A 19,342-nucleotide genomic window follows, 5' to 3' on the forward strand; every position below is an offset into this window, starting at 1 on the left:
TCCCTATGGACCAAATTCAAAACAGCAAAAATTTATGTTTTAATTTTTGAATATTGTTTGCAGCCAGTAAAGTGAAGCGGTGCGTGTTTAATTTTTAAAAAAATCCTTTGAGTAGGTTTGTTTCAGGACTGCATGAACCTGCGAGCGACCAGGTTTTTTTTTCGATGAGGTCAAACAAAAATTGAAGATCACTTTTTGGCCTCGATCCTTCTCTGATATGAATGAGAGGCGTGAATGCTAACCACTAAAGTGGGATTGACTCCCGAAGATAACAGTTACTGATACGCTAGCCTCATACAATTTCATTCATACTGGAGCTAATTTTGGCTGCTAATTTCGGGCACCTGGTTTTAAAGTCAAAAATCTCTCAACAAAAATGCACATTTCTTTCAACATGATTTGAATGCTTAGAAGAGTATACGTTCAAACATTTTTTTTTTTTTTTTTTTTTTTTTTTTTTTTTTTTGAAAATATTCTGCAAGTGCCGCTAGGAAGCCGCACATTTTGACCAAGTGCACACAATTAGGTGCCGCACGGAATTAGGGCACCTCACGGTATTTCAAATTTGAATCGCAAGGCATTTTTTTCTGCCGATCGATTAAAATCAGCCTTGAAAAAGTTAAAACTATTATTTTACCTTATAACTAGAACGAGTGGCAAACAATTTCAAGTAAAATTCGACAACAATAACCGATTTTTCCACCAACATTTTTAATTTCAGTACTTTTTTACATACAGTAGCTTCTGCTAGTATGCAAGTTATAATCACATTTATCAATATCACATTGAACCATTAACATTGATTTTTTATTATTTCAACGGAAGTTTTTGGAGCGTCTTAGTAGAATACGAAACCTAAAATTAACTAAAAAGAAGAAAACTTATTAAATTTAATTCTACTATGTATATTTTATTCACGACAGATACGTATTTCGCCTATGAAATGCAGGCTTCCTCAGTGTCTGTTTTCGAACTAAATTTACCAAAGCAATTTTACAGTGTTTAAAGGATAGGATTTTTTAAAGGATTTATAGGATAGGATTATAGTTACGGCCTTATTCTCAAGCGTCTCGGTGAAAGAATCGATAAGCCTCTTGGAAGACTGGCTACGAGGACAACGCATGGAGAAAAAAGGTGGGAGGATACTTGAAGCTGACACGTTTGTGTATGGAGGAGAACTACTTTTCATTCAGAGACAATTATTACAAACAACTGAAAGGTGCACCGATGGGCAATCCATTATCACCATTCCTGTGTGAGCTGTTCAGGGCTAACATTGAAAGTAAGCTGGAACAAAACAAAGGTGCTCCTAAAAAGATGGTGGCGATATAAGGGAGAACTGCAGCGATCAATGACACACACAGGAACATACACTTCACACACGAAAGATGGAAAACTTCCTTTTTTGGATATCGTAGTAACCAGACAAATCGAAAGCACAGAAATTGAAATTTTCAGGAAGCCAACGAACACCAAACGAGCTATACCTAGCTCATCTAACCACTCCCACCAACACAAAATGGCAGCTTTCCATCACATGATACATGAGATGGAAACATTACCGTTAAGTGAGCTAGGGAAACGAAAAGAATTAACACACATTCTTGAAATTGCAAAACTGAACGGATATAAAGAAACGACAATCCAGAACATTATTACCAAGAAAAGAAGAGACGCAGACAAAAAATCACTTCCACCAATAACACCAGAACTTAAGAGAATGGCAGTAGAATACGACGGAAACATTACACGCCCTCTCCGTCGAAAAATGAGGTAATTTGGAATTGACCTAGTCGACACGAGCCGAAACAACCAGCTCAAAAATAAGTTGGGACCAACTAAAGACCCGATTGAAGAACACAGGAAATCCGGGATTTATGAAATCAAGTGCCCACATTGCGAGAAGGTTTACATCGGCCAGACTAGAAGGAATCTGGAAACACGTACTAAAGAACACTTGGCAGAGGTAACAAAAGCAACAAGAGATGCCGAGAAAAATCTGACACATCATTTTAGATCAAAAGTGGCCGAACATATCTTCAACGACAACCATCCACTCACCATTGACAACGCAAAAGTAATTAACAACTGCTCTGCGTGGAAGATGGATATAACGGAGAGTTTAGACATTTACAAGAGGTGCTTCTCCACTTTACTAAACAGAGACCCGTTATTCTTGGCTTGGCGCTAAATTTTGAATCAAAACGGAGAGTTACCTTTATTTGTGAAGGTACTCTCCGTCTTGATTCAAAATTTAGCGGTTTTAAGTGCCTCGTCGCCTCTGTAACTTATCATCTCTGTAGGACAGATATCCATCCATGTTAAAAACAGCCGTATGATTTTTGGATAGGTCTTACATATTTTTCGCTATGTGGGTAGGTCTTACATATTTTTCGCTATGTGGCTAGGTCTCAACTTTGGAACCACCTGTAAATCTGAATTTACTGTAACTCGAGTACGTTGCATGGGAAGACTGAGAAGAAATTTCATTGATCTGGTTCCAAAACAAATTCGCCCAATCCTGTTTATAAATGGATTTTACCTCAAACGTTCCACATCAATAGGAATACCAGCTCCGGCTGTCTGTATGATCTAGTCTGCAATGCACGCTTCCTTAAGGGGGCATAGTACTTTTTCAATTTAAAAAAATCGACATTTTTTTTATTGATTATTTTGAAAGATTAACATTTTGACTATACGTGTTTCAAGTCATTTCGATGAATTCCAAAAATTGACAAAGTTACAGCTATTTGTACCGCGCATGTCTGGAGCGATTACACAGCGAATAAAAACTTCAACGTCGTTTTTCTCGAAACCAGGTTTTGAAAGTCGGTACCATAAATATCTCAAGAACGGCTAAAGCAATTCTCATGATTCTTTTTTTGTTTTAAAGCCAACAAAATTATCTAGTGTTTTGCCCATCCTTTTTTTTGATATTACAATTTTTGTATTTTTTAGAAATGTTTAAAGTCAATTTTTTCGACTAAAAACGTTACTTTTATGTTTGAATGTTCGCCATTTTGTTATGCGTTCGAATTTTAAAAAAAGGATGGGTCAAACACCAGATAATTTAATATACTTTCATGTCGTTTTGGAATTTTTCAATTCGGATAAGCCCCCCAGCGCCAATCCATGGTACCGTAAATCATGTTTTTTTCGAATGATCATGTTCAAGGAGCCGTAGGGGAGAGGGGAAGAGGTTCACATATGCAAACAAAATTGTAAATATTAGTATAAAGTGCAATGTTTTGAACGCAAAAACCCCGAATCGATTCGCTTTTCGCGTTATCGAGAAAAAAATATTTAAAATAAGGCAAAAAATATGGTCCGGCTGTCTGTATGATCTAGTCTGCAATGCACGCTTCCTTAAGGGGGCATAGTACTTTTTCAATTTAAAAAAATCGACATTTTTTTTATTGATTATTTTGAAAGATTAACATTTTGACTATACGTGTTTCAAGTCATTTCGATGAATTCCAAAAATTGACAAAGTTACAGCTATTTGTACCGCGCATGTCTGGAGCGATTACACAGCGAATAAAAACTTCAACGTCGTTTTTCTCGAAACCAGGTTTTGAAAGTCGGTACCATAAATATCTCAAGAACGGCTAAAGCAATTCTCATGATTCTTTTTTTGTTTTAAAGCCAACAAAATTATCTAGTGTTTTGCCCATCCTTTTTTTTGATATTACAATTTTTGTATTTTTTAGAAATGTTTAAAGTCAATTTTTTCGACTAAAAACGTTACTTTTATGTTTGAATGTTCGCCATTTTGTTATGCGTTCGAATTTTAAAAAAAGGATGGGTCAAACACCAGATAATTTAATATACTTTCATGTCGTTTTGGAATTTTTCAATTCGGATAAGCCCCCCAGCGCCAATCCATGGTACCGTAAATCATGTTTTTTTCGAATGATCATGTTCAAGGAGCCGTAGGGGAGAGGGGAAGAGGTTCACATATGCAAACAAAATTGTAAATATTAGTATAAAGTGCAATGTTTTGAACGCAAAAACCCCGAATCGATTCGCTTTTCGCGTTATCGAGAAAAAAATATTTAAAATAAGGCAAAAAATATGGTCCGGCTGTCTGTATGATCTAGTCTGCAATGCACGCTTCCTTAAGGGGGCATAGTACTTTTTCAATTTAAAAAAATCGACATTTTTTTTATTGATTATTTTGAAAGATTAACATTTTGACTATACGTGTTTCAAGTCATTTCGATGAATTCCAAAAATTGACAAAGTTACAGCTATTTGTACCGCGCATGTCTGGAGCGATTACACAGCGAATAAAAACTTCAACGTCGTTTTTCTCGAAACCAGGTTTTGAAAGTCGGTACCATAAATATCTCAAGAACGGCTAAAGCAATTCTCATGATTCTTTTTTTGTTTTAAAGCCAACAAAATTATCTAGTGTTTTGCCCATCCTTTTTTTTGATATTACAATTTTTGTATTTTTTAGAAATGTTTAAAGTCAATTTTTTCGACTAAAAACGTTACTTTTATGTTTGAATGTTCGCCATTTTGTTATGCGTTCGAATTTTAAAAAAAGGATGGGTCAAACACCAGATAATTTAATATACTTTCATGTCGTTTTGGAATTTTTCAATTCGGATAAGCCCCCCAGCGCCAATCCATGGTACCGTAAATCATGTTTTTTTCGAATGATCATGTTCAAGGAGCCGTAGGGGAGAGGGGAAGAGGTTCACATATGCAAACAAAATTGTAAATATTAGTATAAAGTGCAATGTTTTGAACGCAAAAACCCCGAATCGATTCGCTTTTCGCGTTATCGAGAAAAAAATATTTAAAATAAGGCAAAAAATATGGTGTAAAAAGTACTATGCCCCCTTAAGCGATGTGAGAACTGCTGGTTTTCTAGGTTTTTGGAAGCCGCCAAACTTTTGCCCCTGGCGTGCTGTATTCACTTGAATTCCATGTATCGTAGCTGATTATCGTAAAGAAAAGCTTTCATTTTTCATCGCCACCGCCTTTTCCAGCTGCCATGAAGCATAGGTTCAATTTCTTTTGCGACCCTGCTGGGCAGGGTGTCATTCCAAAAAATCTTTCTCGAAAAAGTGGTCAGGTTTTGAACGCTAATAGCTTAGCGGTTTCCCGATCGATTTTCAATATTTCTGCACCAATCCACCAATGCACCACTGAATATAGTGATTGTCTAGAAATCTAGACTAGAAATCTTCGCATCCTTATTGGCCGAAGAAAAAACGTCATCATGGTTTGCACGTGCTTTTGCAAAAAAGTGGCAGAAACTCCTCGTCCCAATAGGTCGAGGATTCTTTACGGCGCTTAAACCTATAACAATTTAATATCTGTGCTTTGGAAGTACCTCAGAGTGCAAAACCAACCCTATTCTTCAACCGATGTTTTCATTTTAGCATTAAACCTAGTCCAATGTGAGTCCAGAAGGTAAACAATTTTCTTAAAGTATAAAACCACCCCTTTTCTTCAACCGCCTTTAACATTTAAGATTGAAATTAGTTCAAATTGATGTCCTCTTGAAGGTGAAACGTCATCAAAAAGTGAGCAGTCATCCTTTCCTTTTGCCAAATTGTATCCATATAGGTACTGCAAGAATTTATTCGAAACGGTTGTCTTGCATTTGTGCATGTGATGTGACGCAGAATTCTTAAAGCGAGGAAAATAAGCGACTCTTATCCGAGAATAGTTTTGAACGTTTCATTTGCTGCTTTGCATCAGTTAGTTACTGGCAATTCCTTACATAGTTTCCATAGTCAAGCATTACATTTAGATTAATTTCTTTTGAAAATGATGGACGAGACAAGGCAAGAGGGACCCGTAGTGAGGCTAATGTTTATTTGACGGTCAACTCAGTATAAGGCAGTAAGGTACAACACATTTTGCAAACCACTTTAACTTATTTAGTAGCTTTCTTTCATGAGAATGAATAAAACGCTGTAAAAAATTATCAACTTGCAAAAATTTGGATTTTTCAACCTGCAGCTCAACCAAACCATTTTAACATAACAATTTTTTGATATCATCAAATCAAATACATAAAAACATATATATCTAACTAAATCGTGTTTGCTGTTGAAGTTAGATTTGAGGCACTATTAACATTCGTTCGAAAATAATTGAATATTCTCACCCCAGTCTCAACAAACCCTATATATGCTGCATGTAACATGTATACATGAAGAATCGTATTATTACATGCATGAATATATGCTGTGATCGCCATAAAGAGGCTTAAGTAGTCCTGCGTCACCTATATGCGGTCGTGTCTTGTACACAACCTCTCTGATTTTTACCTATTAGGAACCGACAAAAACAAAGGTGCATAATTCAAGTTTAAAATTATAATTTTTTCATGCATTAATCACTTAAACCAGTGAAAAATATGCTCCAGATAACAAGAACATGTATCCTGCCCATAATTGAAGCAAAGCAAAGCCGTGGGCTTAAACCGTCATTAGACATTACCCTTCTTTATCGACAGACTTCGCAGCCGGCTGTTTAGAGTACAGGAAAATTACGGGGCCAGGGTAACGATCCTACTGACTCTATCTAGCAAGCACCGCCTAGCCGAGATTCGAACATACGACGTTAAAGTGTAAACTCGAGTGTCTGAACAATCACAGGTAAAATTAAAGCAAACTTGTAATTGTGTGGTACATACATATTGTACCGGAAAGATGAATCTAAGCATTCTGTCGATAATTGTAAGCGGAGGGCACCATTCTATTGTCCTAGCGTTATCGAAACATTAGTATCCAGTCCAGATTTGAACCCTTTTGAACATCTTTTGAAATAAATTCATTTCTATAATGAAAAATCACTCGATTTGTTATCAAAATGACTTCAAACTAGCTCTTCTGAAACAATAGCCACAAATTCATAGAAGGATATTTGAAAAATTGTTTATTTTATCCCAAACAGATTGAAACAGGTAATCAAGAATGTCAATGGTCAATGGGTAGTTGTTGAACGAGAAAGAACATTTATTTCAACTAATAGTCCGAACACTTTTTTGGTTGCATTCAAATAAATAAATAAATTATTGTGGGAAGTGTATTTGCTCTGATCGCACCTATCATTCAACTCTTCTGTTTTTAAACCTTTAAGACTTACTAGGTAAACCGAACTATTTTCGATATGTGATGTGTGTTTTCTCCAATTAGCATGATGATAATTAATCACAAATAATCACAAATCAAAAATAATTTGGCTCATGGGTGTACTAGACTGCTTTTGTGGTAAAAGAAGAAGATTGTTCCGAATTCGCAATTTGTCTTCATCGCAAATTTTAAATTTTTGCAGATAATGGTATCACTAGAATCTCTTTATACGTCCATTCATTTTACGTGATTTCGTTTTACGTCATCTTTTTACGTCCAAAATTTGAATTAACGTCCACTCGTTTCACGTGCAAAATTTGAATTGACGTCCCCTTTTTTACGTGCAAATTTGAATTAACGTCCTCTCATTTTACGTCCGAAATTTGAATTACCGTCCTCTTTTTTTACGACCGATTTTTTTACGTCTCCCCAATACTGGATTTTAACAAGATTAAAGTGTGTTTAGAAAGAACATTTTTTAATTCTCCGATTACAATAGGGGAATGTCGTCGTGGTTGGGCCACGTTTTGGAATTCGCCCATAAGTTACGTTTCAAAAGGAATTTTGGAAATCTAAATACATCGTTGCATAGGTCTAAGAATAAGGTATATTTCCGGAAAGTTTTGAGATGATTGCTTGAAAAATAAAAAAAGTTATAGTCATTTACGTGAAGACAAAAAATGTTGTCATAGTCGGGCCCTGTTGTACAGGTTGGGCCACCGCAGAAAATCTAAGACATACGAATTGAAATTCTATATAGAGACATTAAAAGAATGAATTCCGTGAAGAACGGTTCATATAGGTACAAATACGCTATTTTTAATTGCATTTTTGCGAAATTTTGGCGATCCAAAATCAATATTGCTCCAATCGCCTTTTCCGTAGTGTACAACTACAACGAAAAAACAACAAAAATCTAGGTTTTTATCGTATTAATTTTGCTTTATTTCATCACATTTTACGTGATAGACATTCTCTAGCGATTATTGCGCTTCTGCGCTTAAAATTATGGTGGCCCAACTATGACTACTCAAATGGCCCGACCTTTACAAATAGCGCTTTTCTAGTATTTAACCTTAGCCTTGCCAAACTCCTTACTGGAGGGGCTTTTTCTATAGTCTTCGTGTGCGGCATAACACACTTCATGCATTTTCCAAATTTATCTCGATAATTGCATTTCATGGATCATTTGTTGGAGAAAAGTTCATTGCGCCTGGAAAACTTTTTTTGTAAGATTTAGTCACTGAATTCAGTACAGGAGTTTTGAATACACGATTGAAACTCACAATACAGGGATACCTCGATATAAGACAGCCTCGTTATAAAACAACCTCGATATAAGACAATTCGATATAAGACAATTTTTGTCTTATATCGAAACCAATCCCTTTAACATAGCTGGTAACGATACCAGAGCTGATTTTCCATTCTGAAATCGGCGCCATGAAGATGTTCATTATTTCAAAATAACCCCAAAAGTAGTAAAAATTAATAGTTCAAACAATAATAAATAGTTCAAAAACCGTAAACACATAACACAGAGCAAAACTGGCGACCGCTAATGCAATTTTTTTTATTGAAAAAACCATGTTTCGATATAAGACAATTTCGATATAAGACAACTTTTAGAAATTATAAATTGTCTTATATCGAGGTATCCCTGTATTGTGAAAAGTTAGCTATCACAGTAAGAAATTTTACAATGGTTGTAGCATAGATATCATGAGTTACTAAAACTGTAAAATCGTGATGGCCCAACCATAACAGTGGCCCGACGATAACGACAATACCCTAGATGTCTACCTAATGTCTATTTTTACTTTTATTTTTTATGCCTGTTATCTAAAACCATCGATCACATCAATTAATTATCCTCATTCGTAAGGCTTATACAAATTTGGAAAAAAGTTTATGTCCTGGTCTCGAAATATTGTTCAAGGGGGGCAAGAAAAAAATAATTAACTCAAACGTTCAATAACTAAACAAAGGAGAAAGAAACCAGTGTTTATTTTTCCAGATTAATAAAAGTTTAATACAAAAAAATATTGACAGTACTTAAATTTTAGTTCAAACCAAAACAACTTTCAAATTTTTTTGATCCAAGCACATAATGTATTCTGCTAGAGATGAATCAACTTGTAAATAGTGAAGTGCTAAAGGATCACCTTAGCGAGCCATAAACGTGTAACTTGACCTTCATTTGAATTTTGCTTTTTACTTGCATATCACTCGGATAGTTACCTTGTATTTTAGAATAATCCAAATCTGTGTCACTTACTAGTTCAGAACTCGGTAACCACGAAATAGTATCGGAATCTAATCTCGTAAAAATGGCAATTTAGGTCCCTACAACTTTTTTACTTGGAACGCTTGTGCAATGCTACCAACATTTTTTAAGAAAAACAATCACTCACATCATTCACGTTTGAAACCGCTTGTTTCTTGGTCAACCTTTTAGTCATATGAATATCAGTCCATTCCTCAGCTGATGCTGATTCTCAACAATAACGTGTTTATCTTTGATATATTAAGGATGCAAACGCACCACTATCAGAAGCGATTGTCATTGTTTGACTAATAGCATTAGTCCAGTCTGGTGCTGCACTTCGGATGAAGTGCAGTACTGCGCTGGGAGCTTTCTTCGAAAGCTCTAGGATTTTACGAATCATTGAAATGTTTGGAGAGATAAACTGTTTCGACTGCCTAGCAATGAAAGTGTTATTCCAATTTAATTCCACTTTCGCACATTTCCATACTAAAACTCCATTTTTAAAGCAGAAGCAGATAAAACTCAGTATAAAAGCCATATAACTTAACATGACTTGATTTGATGTAATGGTCGGGGCCACCGTTAATCCCAATGGTAATCACAACATGACAATAGTCAGAAAAGTTTCGAACAGTTCAGTGACATCCTTTCTGCATGCGTCCAATGCATGGTAAAAAATTGCATCTTGAAGTTTTTCGTCCCTTACATCCAAAATTACGGTAGGTACGTGGACACTATGGAATAAAACGATCAATTTGGAGCCCCGAAAGCACCGAAAGGTGATGTTCCGGAGTGTGTAATTTGTTGTATTTCTTTTTCATTCTTATCTACTACCTATGACAGCAAAATATAATCCCACAGCAATTCGGAATATCTCCGTCAAAAGTGGTAGCAAATTTTACTAATACAATGTTTAGTTGATTGATACCTCAATCTAATTCGGTTCTTTTGAAGCAAGTTGAATTAAAATGGAACAAAATTTAAAGGGAATAGAGCCAAAAGTCTTATTCCAAGCCCCCAGATTTCGGCGTCGGAACTTAAAGGTTAAGCACAATAGTCGCCTGTGGCCTGTAGCAGGAATCAGAAAGCTTAGGTGGTGTAGGATAGTTGATCGAGACTAACGGGATAATTACTTCTACTTTGCATGGATTGGGTAATTTAGAGATGTAATTTCGTTGAATTGTAAAAATCTGCCTACCATTAAAAATGCAACATTATTCCACTTTATATTTTTGCCCCTTCACATTTCGAAAATTTTTGAAGGGGGGGGGTGACATAAACTTTTTTGACGTAGGACTACGTCTTTGTTTACTATCTGGGACTGGGTAGCACTTTGTGAAAACGAAAATAGAAGTGTAACGTTGGAATGAAAGATTTCAAATGTTAATAACTACTAAACTACTGAACGAAACTGAACAATTTATGTGTCGTTGGAAAGATAAAATGATCAGCAATTTTATGGAGGAACGAAAGAGCAATTTTACGGGCGGCGTAAGAGGGGGGGGGGGCTCCTATACAAATGGAACACAAATTTCCTCAAAACTCGAAAACTAATCAAGCAAATGGAACCAAATTTGGCATGTGGGGGTTTTAGAAAATAAAATTTTTCTCGATGGTGTACTGAGACCTATCCCCCTTCTAAAAGGGGGGGCTCCCGTACAAATAATATACAAATTTCCTCATAACTCGAGAACTAATCAATCAAAAGGAACCAAATTCGTTTTTGGAGGAAAGAGTTTTTTCTATGGTATACTGAGACCTGTTCCCCTTCTAAGAGGGGGGGGGGGGCGGGTTCTATACAAATGAAACACAATGTGGCATGTGGGGGTTTTTGGAGGCAGGAAGTTTCTCTATGGTGAATTAGGACCTTTGCCTTCTTTAAGAAGGGAGGATCCCATACAAATGACATACAAATTTCCTCATAACTCGAGAACTAATCAAGCAAATGAATCCAAATTTGGCATGTTTATGGGGTTTATGGAGGCATGAATTTATTTTATGATGGTTTGAGACCCCTCACCCCTGTGGTAGGAGGATAAGGAATATCATACAAATAAAAAAGAAATTTTGCATATGTGCCATATTTTTTGCTGTGTAACAAGCGGTAAACTGTGAAAGTAAACTAGTAAAACCTTCTCGGAGCAAAAAACAGTGAATCGACGCCATTAACTTTCGTGCCTGTTGCCATTCATGTCAAAAGAGAAGAACATTCGAATGGTACGTCATATTTGCGATGAACGTGCTTTGGCTTTAATGTTATTTGTAATCAATGGCCCTTTTAACGGTAAACAAGCAAGTAAAAGTAAGATTATTGAAACATGTCAAGCTACGCATAATCATATTTAATACAAAAATCTGGAGGCTGATCATTCATTACTATTTCAACCTTTATGATGCACAGAAGTGATTGTTAAAAGAGTTCTTCTATGTCTCAATGGTTGCCCAAGTAACAATTCAAAGCCACTTGGTTTTACTTGAATTTTATAAAGGTTTTATTGCGGTATGAATCATTACCACTGGATTTATGGTGGTATTTCGCAATACCAAGAGGATACGAGTCCAAACACACTTATAGCTAGCTAGAAAACCGTAATAAAACTGTTAATAAAGCAAATTTATTGTGGTTGCTTATATTACCACGTTAAAACTTGTTAGCTGCACCACGTCTCCTATAAACTTACCATAAGTGTGGCGTAGCAACACAAAATGGCGCACCAATCAAAATTGATCTTATCACGGTTACTTGTCAAACCGCAATAAATCTGTTAGTTTTATAGAGCTATTAAAATGGTAACACGCTAACCAAACAGTTTTTTGCTGCTATTATGAAGAATACCAAAGTTCAACACCAAAATCATTTTTTTTATGCGAAGCCATATTGCCATATTCTAGTATTTTGTTTTAGCTCGCAAACAACAAGTCATCAAAGCAAAGTATTTTGCAGAAAGAAGGTCATTATCAATCGGTTTTCCTGTCAGAGGAAGCAAATAAAATGATTTTGCTAGAAATTGAGATTTAGAACTGAATATTTTCAATTTGTTAAAACAACCAGTTTTCGAAAATTGCAAAATTTCAGTGGCGCGCAGATTTTATCGACCTATCATATCAAAATGCACGATGAAATTAAATGCGCACATAGTGCAAACCAACGAAATTGCTTAAAATTAATAAATATTCTATGGGATATTTTATTCTGGTCGCTATAAACCAAATCGTTCAGAATGATCTGTCAGTAAAACTAAAACTTTTCTGCTCACGGATATATTTTCAAGTTGACAAAGCTACCGAACTTATCTGGCGTTTGCTAGTAAAGCGAAAAGCAAAAAGCGAAAAGCTTTTTTTAATTATGGCGATGGCTGTCAAGTAGCGAAAGCTTAATCGGTTTTATTGCTGCTTTTAGCAGAGCGTGATATGACTACTTGAGTTTATGGCCTGATTCTTATAGCGGTTATGAAAACATTCTGAGGCGTGGGCCACTTGGTCAGAAAGCAGTTTTATAGCGGTCATCAGAAAGTTCTGGTGGAGCTCATAGTTTTATTAGCGGTTTTATGAAATTGGTCATGAAAACCGCTATACGAACGTAATAAAACTTGGAATTGTTACTTGGGTGCAGACGTTGTACTTATGAACCCACGTCCATGTATTTTCGAAGCCACTATTGCACTCAATGAAGAATTGAATCTGAATATTTCGCTCTCTTTTAAACATTTACTTAAACAATGGCACTCACAGATTCTTATAAATATACATATGCCAGAAATGCAATTTTCATTAGTCTTTGATCTAATGATCTGATATAGTCCTACGTCACCCATTCGTACAACTCTTAGGGTTGAATACCTTGTAGTTTTTCAAATTTGTATAAGCCTAACTAGTGTTCGACATCGGAATGAAAATTGAAATCCGGGTTTCCGGTCCGTTTAAAAATCGGAACAAACTTTCTTACTCCGACTTTATTCCGGTCCGATTTGCCTCTGTTTCTGTTCCGGAACCAGAACAGAGCCAAATCGGACCAGAATAGAGTCAGAATAAAAAAGTTCGTACCGATTTTTAAACGGACCGGAAACCCGGACTTCAATTTTCATTCCGATGTTGAACACTATTCGTAACAGTAAATTTACTTTAACTCACGGGGCTGTCACTTCAAATTTATTAAATATATTTCATACACATTACATATTGTGCTAAAGTCATGAAAATTAAGAAAAACAGAGTAACTGTACTACAAGTAAAATGTGATTAGTGATTGTTTTTCAGGTACCTAGGCAAACATAGATAAGTGAGAAATTTGAATTTTACTACCACTAGAAAAGCGCCATCTCTTGAAAAGCAACGGTTCATATGGTGTCCTATTGATAGTTACGCAGTTGACAGCAGCTTATTGCCACGGTGGTCCATGCAGTAAATGAGTCGTTCCAAACTATGGTGGTCTATTGATCATTTTTATCGAAATTATCGAGATTTTTACATAAATCGTATCCTTTTGCATAGATGTACATACTTTGCCGACAGTAAAAATTTCAAAAAAAGTAGGTTTCCATCCTGCTTTTTTCATGTTGAATTTTTGGTATGGAACAGAATGACCACTATAATTCGGAACGACTCAAATGTGTAAAACATTCGATAGTGGATGAACAGTGACAACTCATAGATTCCATGCAAAGGAAAAGTATGCAAGCTTCATTTGGGAATAATCCTAGTAACAAGGTTTAATTTTTTTTCACGCATCAAATTTTCATTAGGTAGGTATATCGAGTTGAGATAACATCAACAACGATCGGAGAGTCTATTATAATTGCAACTTGCATTCTTATGACGTGGAAATTTCGTATTAAATTCAGATAAAAATCGTGGGAACAATGCGTATCTAAGGTAAGTTGTATTTCTACACGCACTGTCACTTGACAATACGTTTAACCTTTGACTTGTTGGTTTTTGTAAATTTAAAAAATGTAGGTACTTATAATTTTTAACTTATTATTCTGTACACTCAAAACTATTTTTGTTTTAGTTTTCATATTACAATTATTTCGTACTCTAGTGCAAAAAATAGTTTCTAAAGATATTTTAGCATTAAAATCTGTTTTCTAGCAATAGGAAATTGTTTGAATTCAGTAACTCATTGAAGCAAAGTTCTAAAACTTAAAAAGAACACGTGCAGTACAGGGACCATATGAATAATGCATAGGTATTTTTATTGTTCAGCTGTTACTAGCTGCTAGCTATTATATCAGGCTATATAGATCAGTTCATTTGCCCCATATGCAACTTGCTTGTCGGCTTCAGAAACGAAGCAAACTACTCTGGTAGGTGCTATGTATTTAGTAAGACGTTTGTTAATAGCTATCAGTATGTTTATGCCTCTTCTCTATACTGCTTCGTAATGAGTCGAGCACTTAACACCGAGAAACTCAATGCATGATTCCGATGGTTACTGATAATTTTACAATCGACAAAAAAGTTTGTGTTTGAAAAAATACTGCATATTATCTCGGAACTGAACATAAACAGTGCATAGACCATAGAGCATGTCCTGGCAAACGACTGAAAAATATTAACTCTCTCTCTATTCAATGTCCAATACTCGATTTACAGTACAAAAATTATTGCAAATATTGCTCGAAGAAACTAAGTAGAATTGATTTTGTTTCCCAACGAAAGCGAAACAATATTGCAATGATTAAATGTTTATGTTTGCTCGAGCACGTGTAAGACAGAACAGGTTAAATTTAGTTTTAGATTAAAATAGATTTTCGATTACATCATGTAATAATTTGCGGTATATGAATTACAATTGCATAAACAATCACCCCATTTCATGTGCTGCTTGAGTGCTAATCATCGATCATCGATAACAAGCGTCATGAATAATGATACCGTTGGCCTCCAAACGGTACCACACGCGCATTTGTTTTGATCACCCATTCACAATAGCCGGCGGTTATCTCTTATTAGGGGATACCTTATCTGCACCCAATAATAATGATTCGACAAAAAATTTCGCTGCAATATCGTCTGAGAATTTCGCACTTTGCGAAAAGGTTTTTAATCGTGACAATGCATTTTCTTTTTTTTTTCAAAATATTGCGATAGGAGCGGAATACAAAAGCATTACGTAATGATTAAACGAAAAAAATACTCACTTGCTTTAGCATGCCACTGCACTTCCGTGGGTCCAGCGTACATCATCGGAGAAGGGAAAATCGCCAAAACGGTGTGTTCCCGCTTCAAAACACCGGAATCTAAAACGGCTTGATGTTGAGCCATCCTCACAGGCAGTGGTACGTCATCATCTTTGGTCCAGCCACCGAGCGGATGCAGCAGCAGCACTGGGTTCTTGTAACCGCGTTCTAGCAATTGTCGTCTGCAGTCACTCATCAGCAAGGCATGGCCATTGTGAATAGGATTTCGCAGTTGAAAAGCGAATATAGCATCGGCCTTGATCTCCTGAAATTTCTTACGCAATTCATTGGGTGTCAAACGATAGCTATCTAAGCCATCATTCCAGTAAATGCGTTTCAAAACCTCCAGCTCACCACCCACCAAATACTGACCAGATTCCATTATCATTTTAATGTAAGGATGGTTCTCATGGCAAGTGCCAAACTGCCTCGCACATCTTTCTTCCTTCCGTTGATAGTAAAACTCAGGTTTTCTCAGAACTGCTACCAAGCGTCCCTCGTATGATAGTGACAAAGCGCTGACCCCGTCAAGTTTGCTTTTATCACTCTCACTAACAGATAATACTATAGGAATGGACTGATTTTCTCGCATCGTTTCGTCCTCGTTCAACATGCAGTTGAAATGCAGTGTCTGTAAATACTCTTTCTCACGCATGAATCCCTTAAGTGGATGTGCCCAACCTTCAGCCAACACTTGTAACCATTGCAACTCAACCGTTGTTATCGAGAGTGATGGAAGTGTTTTCGCTTCCTCCTCGACAGAGGCCAGCAATTCATCCGGCACAAACAACTCTGGAATCGGCTCGTCATCCTTAATGAACTTTGGTATAATGTTTTCATCTTCAAGAAGCCTTATCACTTTATAGGTCGATTGCCGCACAGTTACTTCTTCTGTAGAAACTGACAAATCCGGATTTACTGGAGCTTCATAGGCCTGCGTTACTCCGGTGAATCCCTGAATGGCTCCTTGGCGAGCTTTTTTATACAAACCTTTCACATCACGCAACTCACATACCTCCAAAGGAGTGTCTACATAGATTTCGAAAAATTTCAAATCCGCATCTTTATGGATTTTTCTAGCCATTTCGCGATCTTCAGCGAACGGTGAAACAAAACTGCATATCGATACCACTCCGCTGTCGGCAAACAGCTTTGCCACTTCGGCGACACGTCGAATATTCTCCTCGCGGTCAACTTGCGAAAATCCGAGATTTTTATTCAATCCTGTCCGTATATTGTCTCCATCGAGACCGTACGCTGGGATTCCTTTCGACACGAGGTAAGCTTCGAGCTCGAAAGCAATAGAGGTTTTTCCGGCACCGCTCAACCCGGTCAACCACACGGTGCACCCCCGAAATCCTCGGCATAGGCCCAGGTTTTGCCCCCGGACCTCGCGGGTAACGTTATGCTTCTGCTCGGTAACATTAGTAGCGACTTGCAGGCACTGCCGAAGAGAAAGAAACGACTGCAAGTTAATATTTTAGGATAGAATCTGAACCACTTTTTATTGTAAAGTAAGGAAATTTAAAAATTGTTTATAACGTAAAACTAGGTTTTCTTTTCTATATTGGGGTGCACTTTAGAAGTACGAAAAGTGAGTAGGTATCAAAAAGTGGTTACGTTTTGCACGCTTATAAACTCAGCCTTTTTAATGGATTTTAGATATATTTGCATCAAATTTTTCAATGATTCATTGATTGATATAAAGAATACAATGAAAATTTATCGAATCCCTATTGAAATTATCATAAATATTAGGCACTGTCAAGAATAAATAAATCAACCAATCACATGTAAGCACGCTTTTGTTTTCCAGGCCTGATACGACAATGTCGATTCTAGGAAGAAATTAACAAAATCTTTCCTTCCGAACAGGTTACGAATTATTTATTTCGATTCGATTAAACCTAGAGCAAGTTGATGTCCTGAAAGTAAACCGGTAAAGAAAGAAGCGCGACCATTCTTTACCTTCAACCGATTATATAGATATACTGTAACAATTTATTCAAAACTGAAGTCCTGTATGAAAACATGATAGACAAAATATGCGAGCATGTGATTTGATGCAAAAATGTTCCGTTTGTCAACTAATGGGTAGTTTCCAATCAGTTATCTAATGTTGCCTGGTGTTACAAGTTCAAAATCTTCAAAATGCGATGTCACCGCCAATCCCCAGAGGACTTGATGGTTTGAATCTTTATGGAACTATAAATTTTAAGAAACTAATAAAAATGGTACACATTGCTCGGGTATTTGGAAAGCATAATCTCGACTTCATCTAACAAGTATTTTAAATTTTGGTAACAAACTGTAGAACATTTGAAAAATGTCCAGCATTATCGAATTATATCTACATCATCTACATTCGTAGCTCTACGTTAATCTAGCGCTCGTGCTCCTAAGTACAAACCTTCATACTTTTTCTCAGAAGCGTGCATATGTTAAAAAGTTTAATGCAAATGATGATTCCGTTTGTTAGAAGCTCCTTTTACAGTTTTCGTTATACTTTAAAAATTTCAATTTTCTTTGAACGCATATCCTTGCGTGAGCGACATTTTCGTATAAAAAATTTTACACTGTACGAAAAGGATAACGTAGAATGCTGCTAGGTATATTTTTTTTCTGAATACATTATTTTTCTATTTTATTATATTAATTTATATTACTGCTAATTACAATCACACAGTAGCCAATACGAATAAAACAGTTTGCTATCCTTTTCCCGTGTTAACCTTACTGCCGCTATTCGCACAACAGTCCCATTTTCTATGAAGTTTCTTATTTAAATGGGACTGTTATGCGAGTAGCAGCAGCTTATGGAAGAAGTAAAAGAAACACTTTTATGCATACGGCCCCATCTCTGATCACTAACGCTTTTGGAAATTTCAGTTTTACCAAAAGAGAATTTTCATTGCAGATATATGATTTCACCTCATTTAAAGCCGTGACAACTTATACTCTCTTTTAATTTTGAGACAGCAATTTCCGTTATTTACAGGAGTAAAATGAAAATAAAAAAAGCGATCGTTACAAAATAACCACTATTATAACACACCACCACTTTCAATAGGTTCTCTTTATATTTAGTATGATTTTCCGATACTTTATAATTACTCCATGTAAGAGCAAAATGCTGACAATGGCCTGTTCCGCAAACCCGGTCAGGCCTTTTCCTGTGGCGCTTGTGCAAAAATCAACGATATGAAATGTTACAATGTCGAATTGAGGAGTTACTTGCAGGTTTACGGTAATCCAAGTTTTGCTGAACAGCTTAATACATTTCCCGAATTCGTTTTCAAGCTTATCGCCAAAACAATGTTTATTCATAACATCCATATTGTCCAACACTTTTCGAAGATTATCTACCTTTTTACCTTCTAAAATGTTGCGCTTGCAAGCAATTATCTACAATGGCATCCGGCGAATCCAAATTGGGCATACCGAGTTGCATTCACTGCAGCTGCCCGAGCTGAAGCGGGAACAGGATTGCATTTGGTTACAAAGTTAAAACGGTGTTCATGATGCTCAAAAATAGGTCCAAGGGGTAGGTGGACTTGTATCCAATATTCTGGCATCGTCGTTGTCATACAATACTGGATGATTCAGACAATTATAAAAAATGTACGCGTCCTTATCCATAGCTCCTGTTTCACAACTCCCAAGATCCGCTTTTGACCATTACGACTGATTATGTCATTCTAATGCGCCATGCAGTAAGCGCATGGGTAAGTTGGTCATAATTCCGACTAAAATATAAATTACCTTGAAGGCTCGTAAAGGAAAAGTTTTCT

The 19,342-nt window shown here is 36.3% G+C and overlaps 1 protein-coding gene across 3 annotated transcripts in view; it reads right to left on the reverse strand.

The window, feature by feature from the left end:
* Positions 1–19,342, reverse strand: part of LOC128739758 (bifunctional 3'-phosphoadenosine 5'-phosphosulfate synthase) — a 38,005-nt gene that overhangs the window by 1,008 nt on the left and 17,655 nt on the right. For all 3 annotated transcript variants that reach the window (XM_053835260.1, XM_053835259.1, XM_053835258.1), the window contains one exon: positions 15,513–16,995. In XM_053835260.1, the coding sequence (XP_053691235.1) occupies positions 15,513–16,995 (1,483 nt within the window). The remainder of the gene's footprint in view (positions 1–15,512; positions 16,996–19,342) is intronic.

The sequence above is a fragment of the Sabethes cyaneus genome, chromosome 3 (genome assembly GCF_943734655.1).
Source record: "Sabethes cyaneus chromosome 3, idSabCyanKW18_F2, whole genome shotgun sequence".
In the NCBI taxonomy this organism is placed as follows: Eukaryota; Metazoa; Arthropoda; class Insecta; order Diptera; family Culicidae; genus Sabethes; species Sabethes cyaneus.